This window comes from Durio zibethinus, chromosome 6 (genome assembly GCF_047325235.1).
Source record: "Durio zibethinus cultivar Kanyao isolate XHJ-2024 chromosome 6, ASM4732523v1, whole genome shotgun sequence".
Classification (NCBI taxonomy): Eukaryota; Viridiplantae; Streptophyta; class Magnoliopsida; order Malvales; family Malvaceae; genus Durio; species Durio zibethinus.
In genome coordinates, this window is record NC_143167.1 from 32,607,390 (window position 1) to 32,614,261 (window position 6,872).

Here is a 6,872-nt window from a genome sequence, read left to right on the forward strand (position 1 = left end):
TTGTTTCTTTACTTCCTCTTCTCTCGATCCAAACACTGTTAGTGATCCTAAAAAAATATTGCCTTCCGCCTTTGCCATTGGTATGGGCCGTGGATGGATTTGGTGGGGGCCCTCAATCTCATTTGGACTCAACAACTAGCATAAACAGAAAGGAAAGGAAATTCCTTTAATTTCGATTTTTATTTTTTAGAGGTGGCGTGACAAGATCAAGAGATCAAGTCTTAAATTCTAGTCGTTTATTTTTATTTTTTTTTAAATTCTTCTGGAGAAATTTTTGGAAACAAGGAAGCCTGTGGAATAGGCAAATTTTTGCAACATATGTTACGATGTACTTGATTACAAGAGATTAATAAACATTCAAACTAACTTGACAATGGCAGCTGCAACCAGAAAGAGTTTAGTCTGGAAGCATCACCATTGCCGATTCCATTAATTTGATAGGCACAGGCTAATGATTTATTTCGAAATAATAACAAAAGGTCATGGTAACGTTCATTAACAGATGGACCGGAGAAAAGGGACACAAATTCATCATAGTACAAGAAACCTTACTTGAACACCCATATCACAAACAACATCTGATAACATCAACCTTGGAGGTGGTGGAGAGATGTAGTCAAAAACGGGGTACTCTTGGTAATGTGGTGGTAGTAGTCATGGTGCTGTTTTGGTGGAGGAGAAGATACAATTATCAACAGGTGGCGGCGGCGGCGGCGGCGGCAGAGATTTGTACATATGCACAGGAAGAGTGGTGGGGGTGGTGGTTATATATATTTGTAAAGAGAAGGTGGTTTTGGTGGGGGTGGTGACTTGTACTTATAGATGAAAGGTGGAGGAGGAGACTTGTACTTGTGTGGAGGTAATGGAAGGAGAGGAGGGGATTTATGCTTGCATTTATAATTTTTTAACCCGCGAAATTAAAAATTTACACAGATTCAATGACTTGCTCATATTACCAAACGATTTGATTCTCACATTTGAATTTGATCACAGTGGTGGTGAGTGATAATATCCATTTGGTGGCCGGAAGGTGGCAGCAGGGATTGCTTGCTGGGTGTCAGGACGAGTTTGGTTAGGCCAGGCCATGATATGGAGTTGAATTATATCCATTCGGTCGATAGCTGAAGTTAGGGTGTCCTTTATTTCATCATGATCACAACAGTCTATAAGCCCAGCAGAGCTAACACTCGATGGCATTAGACTCTTGCCTTCTAATCGAGAGATAACAAGCAGATGCCTTTTGGCATTCGCTTCTTCAAGTAGTTGCCGAAGCCCAGCACTATCGGCAGCTGAACCCTTTGTTACTGAGTAGACGCAAATAAATCCCTATGCCAAATAATTAGACAAGACAATAGAGAGAGATGAATTGGTTAAACTATTTTCTTCTTACCATAAGCAAAAATGGAAAGATGACTTGGGAATTACCTCGTCTGTCCGTTTTATGTCCATTCCAAATCGAGCTGCTTCTGGTTCTGGTATCATTTCAAGTAAAACTTCACCAACTCCTGGTAGGAACAATAGCCTTATGCCTTGCGCAAATTCTACAGTTCTGGGGTTTTGTTGCTTCCCTCGACTTATTTCCTTTCCACTAGGAATGATTTTCTCCTTGGGAAAAAAATGTTGCCAGAGATACGAAGGACAAGAGATTAATTTTATGTTCCTCTTGGCTTAGAAAAAAAGTCATGCATATTCGGATAGACAAAAAGCATCCTTTTAAAACAGAAATATGATAGCAAATCACATGGCTTAAGAATTCATTTAAGAGAAATATTTGTTTGGAATAATGACTCAAATCTCATAAGATATTTAATTGGGATTTGCTTGAGATTTATTTGAGATTTGTCAGATATTGCTTGATGGACAAGAAGACTTCCGAAAGAAGAATTCTAAGAGAAAGAGGATTCTTAATAGGTAAGTTTGACTTGTAAGAGAAGAATTTTAAAAGGAAAGAGATTCTTAATAGGCAAGTTTGACTTACAGGAGAAGAATTCTAAGAGAAGAGGGATTCTTAATGGGCAAGTTTATATGGTTATAAATAGGTGAAATCTCTATAGGGTTAGGTATGAGAAAAAGATGTAAGAGAGTTGTAAGGTTTTGTGGGATAGACATTCCATAAGAGTATTAGGGCTCTACGTCTTATGGGTGTGTATGTTTGTTTGTGAGTGGACTAGAGGAGATTGAGAGAGCCCACATAGGTATGGTGTATGGGAGCATATAGGTATGTGTTTGATTATGTTGAAAGGGTGCACAAGGGTTTGAGTTTGTGTTTGTTTGGGTTGAGAATACTCCATAGGACTAGAGGAGATTGAGAGTGTCTTATGAGTATTGATTGTTGAGTGAGGTTGATGATTTGATGTAAGTTTGTAATTTTCTACAACTAGTAGATCTTGTTTCTCATCCGTGGATGTAGGTCAGTTAGACCGAACCACGTTAAATTGTTGTCTCTTGTATGTTTGATTTATTATTTAATTTTGCTTCCGCTGGTGTGATTGGATTTGAGGTTTTTAGCCCAACAAATGATATCAGAGCTGCGATGTTCCCCAACAAGTGGTATCAAAGCTTGAGAAGAGTTGAAGATTCAAGATGTGAAAAAAAGTCGAAGGTTCGAGATGTGAAAGAACTGAAACAAGTGGTATCAAAGCTTGAGAAGAGTTGAAGATTCAATATGTGAAAAAGAGTCGAAGGTTTGAATGTGAAAGAACTGAAACAAGTGGTATCAAAGCTTGAGAAGAATTGAAGATTCAAGATGTGAAAAAGAGTCGAAGGTTCGAGATGTGAAAGAACTGAAAGTTCGAGATGTGAGAAGAGCTAAAGGTTTAAGATGTGGGAAGTGCATGGTTTGAGACATGGGAAGAAGCAAGTCCATAAGAACTCAATTCAAGAGAAGAGTTCGAGTTTAAGTTTTAAACATTGAGGATTGGTTTGTATGAAGTGTGAAGACACAAGAGAAGAGAAGATGATTGTGAGACTTCCATTGCCGGTGGAGCTAAGCATGTTTAGCATGAAGACAGATAATTGATGAAATTTGAGTCAAAGTGGAGATTGTTGAGAATAATGACTCAAATCTCATAAGAGATTTGTTTGGGATTTGTTAGAGATTTGTTTGAGATTTGTCAGATATTACTTGATGGACAAGAAAACTTACAAAAGAAAAATTCTAAGAGAAAGAGGATTCTTAATAGGTAAGTTTGACTTGCAAGAGAAGAACTCTAAAAAGAAAAAGATTCTTAATAGGTAAGTTTGACTTACAGGAGAAGAATTCTAAGAGGAGAAGGATTCTTAATGGGCAAGTTTGTATGGTTATAAATAGGTGAAGTCTCTACAGGGTTAGGTACGAGAAAAAGATGTAAGAGAGTGGATTTAATGGGATAGACACCCCATAGGAGTATTGGGGCTCTACGTCTTATGGGTGTGTATGTTTGTTTGTGAGTGGACTAGAGGAGATTGAGAGGGTCCACATAGGTATGGTGTATGGGAGCATATGGGTATGTGTTTGGTTATGTTGAAAGGGTGCACAAGGGTTTGAGTTTGTGTTTGTTTGGGTTGAGAATATTTCATAGGACTAGAGGAAATTGAGAATGTCTTATGAGTATTGATTGTTAAGTGAGGTTGATGAGTTGATATAAGTTTGTAATTCTCTACAACTAGTGGATCTTGTTTCTCATCCGTAGATGTAGGTTAGTTAGATCGAATCGCGTTAAATTATTGTCTCATATGTATTTGATTTATTGTTTGATTTTGCTTCCGTTAGTGTGATTGGATTGGAAGCTTTTAGCCTAACAATATTGGCATCAAGACTAGTAAGATTGAGAAAGAGAGCTACCCAGGTCACGATCTGTTCTGTTTGGATATCGACAAAGACAAGACGAGCCCCCGATGATACTGCTGCAGTAAACCAGGCCATGCAACTGGATATAGTAGCCTCAATGTAATATTCGCCTTGAAAGGGTAGGAAAAGAATGGAACTAACGACAGTGGATCCTTGGTCTGGCAGGTAAGTACCCACTTTCCTCTTCCAGTCATACTTCACTTCCTTTCTGTTGAACCCTCTAAAGTCCACATTCAACACCCTCCTGCTCATTTCTGCATAGCCAGACAGAAACTCCCATTTTACTATGTTGAGTTAATCAGTAGACAAATATAATATAACATTACTTCAATGAAACGAATATAACCTGAATTGAATGTTTTGGCAAAGAGCCCAGAGAAAGTATGTTGCTTTCATTCTTCATATTGTTTCCAGTGAATCCCTTTGCTTGTTGTTTTCAGTAAACTATGGTTTCAAAGTTTTGAAATCTGACAATAGCAAAAGTTTCTCCCTACTTTCATATATTATGGATTGGAGAAAGGTTTACTTTAAACTTTCATAATTTGATTCTTTTCTCTGGATTTGCTGTCACTCAAGCCTCAAGCTTTCATTCAATTCAAAGTCATGTCTTTAGACTTTATAGAAAGGGCAGGAACAAGTTGTCATATTTTTGCCTCTAGCTGTTATACAGTTCCTTTTTTCTGAAATTTGTATTAAACAAAATTCGTTCCGGACCTCATGGTCTTGCAAAATCAAGTCGAAATTGAAAGGAACAGCAGCATGGCCCTAGTATGAAAGAGTAAAGGAAATTAAAGATGCCTACCTTGGAGTGTAGTGCATTGTTCTAAGGTCATGTCTCCTAAAACTGCAACATGCCTGTCATCCCTAGCCGCTCTAATTGTATACTTCCTATGCAGAGCATTGAACTCTTCTCTGCCACAGCACGAACACAAAGCTTATGTGTTCCATCACCCCTTCTAACCTTCACCCAGATCGTCTCCACCTTCTGGCAGATCTTTCCAAGCTGTGAACTTAGTTCAGATCTAGCTTTTACAGGCAAAAAAAACTCATCAGCATCATTTTCAGCAAACCCCTCAATAATGTCTCCAGGCAATGGCATGCTTTCATCCCACTCTTCTGCTTCATCTTGCTTCACTCGCTTTACACAAACCAATGTCTGATCACTGCCCATATCCTTCTTCCTGAAAAAACGATATTAATTGTCCATGGAATCTTGTAAACTTCTACTATCATCAAGGGATATAAACTTTTATAGGTCTCTACGCCTCGATCATAGCAGTAACATTCTCACCTATGACATTTGAAAGGGCAATTCTGTGTTTTAATATTCATTACAGGACAAGAGAGCCGGCTCTCAACTTAGTCTCCTAGTTGGTAATTAAGATTAAATATACTTTAATCTGGTTTCATATACTAGCAATTGTCCCAAAATTGACAAGGAAAAACAAAAAAATGCTGGACTGAAAGAGGAGTGAAGTTCGATCCAATGAAATGAGGCTGCGGCTTTAACAAAAAATATATGGCGGCTGTCAAGCTGTAGTTTCCATAACGCTTTCTTCTCCATGCCTACTTGCAGCGTACCATCGATACAAAATTTAAACATCCGACGGCAAGACCAAGGGAAACTTCGGATTAAAGTATTAATTCAAACTCAATTATAGTATGAATGTATAAATTATTTTAATTTTACTATTACTATGAAAATATTAAACTTATTTGATTATAATAAATTAATTCACGTACCAACCAATTTTCACTTGAAATGATTAGATGATAATTTAGGTTAATTAGTGTCACACTTCTATAACGAGACGCAATATGATTATATTATCTTAAAGTAAAATCTTAAAGTAATAGAAAACTTTTTTTTTATTCATTCTAAATTTTTTTAATAAACTAATAATAAATATTTATATATCTAAATACAAATTAATAAAAATACAAAATCGTTTTATAAGATCTCATTAGCTAACAATATCTCTAATGTCCGAGTAACCATTCCAATATCATCTTCTATCTCTTCATATAACTAAGCAAACTTATCACTCACTCATTTGAAAAGAAAAAGTAAAAGTAGAATAAGCAAACTACAGCTCAACAAGTATAGGCTTAAACACTTTATCGGATTAAGCATCGTTTTTATATATTTATATAGATAATTTAAAATATTCATCAAATCATAATATCAAAATATTTCAAAGATCATCGTTTTGTCAAACATTTTGTAAATTCATAAATCAATATCAAATATATCAATTTATAAATAATTTCAAAATATGCCGTCATTCAAATATCGTAATTAAACTAAATTATGGATTAATATTTAAAAATCATCATAAATCATTATTATCATTCATTTATCATTAGTTATGGCCATTATCATAACCTATGACATTGGCCATATTAATAATTCCATCATCATTATTATTACTAACTATTATAACCCGCTAGCTAGGGCCTTATGTCATCCTCTGGGCGGGCGTACCAGGAACACAGGCTCGTACACCAGAGGTTAAGGCTTGCACACCAAGGGTATTGACGGGAGTTTGCACATTAGGCCTTAGAGAATAGTCCAGACAACCCGTAGAGCATGTAGGCCTATCGCATAGCCAGGTCCAAGCCTACAAAATGCCCACACCACATCCAGGAAGGCCCAAGGGAGTAAGTGTGCTCCAAGATCTTCTAGAAACACACAAGATTAGCAAGATTTGGTTGATCCTAAAAATTAGGATAAGCTTTTTGTATTAATGTGTAATCTATGTAATTCCTGATTTTTAGGAGATATTATAATCCCATGATTTTAAAGCTTAGCCATAAGTGTAGTTGATGGCCTCAATTATAAATAGAGGGTCACCCTACCTTCCTTTGTACATCATCAGGCATTTTACTTCAGTAATATACAGTGCATATTCTAGCAATTCTCTTATTCTCTTATTTTTTCAAACTTACGCATTCTGTCTTTCCAATTGTTCTAGTGCCCGTATGCTTGTGTTTTAGGCTTACTTAAGCTAGAATTAGGTGATTCCAAGCCTAAGGCCACATG

General features: G+C 36.5%; 1 protein-coding gene, 1 long non-coding RNA gene and 1 pseudogene across 2 annotated transcripts; 1 reads left to right on the forward strand and 2 right to left on the reverse strand.

Moving 5' to 3' along the window:
• Nucleotides 1-467: 467 nt before the first annotated feature.
• On the reverse strand, nt 468-1,778 carry LOC111284478 (uncharacterized). The gene is made up of 2 exons (XM_022873129.2): nt 1,426-1,778; nt 468-1,326 (listed from the first exon to the last, which is right to left on the reverse strand). The coding sequence occupies exons 1-2, from the start codon at nt 1,480-1,482 to the stop codon at nt 988-990; spliced, it is 396 nt and encodes a 131-aa protein (XP_022728864.2). The 5' UTR covers nt 1,483-1,778; the 3' UTR covers nt 468-987.
• Nucleotides 1,779-2,080: 302 nt separating this feature from the next.
• Nucleotides 2,081-3,186, forward strand: LOC149518593 (uncharacterized). The gene is made up of 2 exons (XR_016343187.1): nt 2,081-2,684; nt 2,766-3,186. It is a non-coding gene; the product is annotated as an uncharacterized LOC149518593 (long non-coding RNA).
• An 890-nt stretch (nt 3,187-4,076) lies between these two features.
• On the reverse strand, nt 4,077-5,381 carry LOC149518594 (uncharacterized; annotated as a pseudogene).
• Between the last annotated feature and the right edge of the window lie 1,491 nt (nt 5,382-6,872).

Bases quoted from the DNA above. Each gene is read 5' to 3' on its own strand.
- LOC111284478 (XM_022873129.2), bottom strand. From the start codon at position 1,482: ATGATACCAGAACCAGAAGCAGCTCGATTTGGAATGGACATAAAACGG. The intron at 1,327-1,425 runs GTAATTCCCAAG...TATTTGGCATAG, and splicing joins ACATAAAACGGACAGACGAG to GGATTTATTTGCGTCTACTC.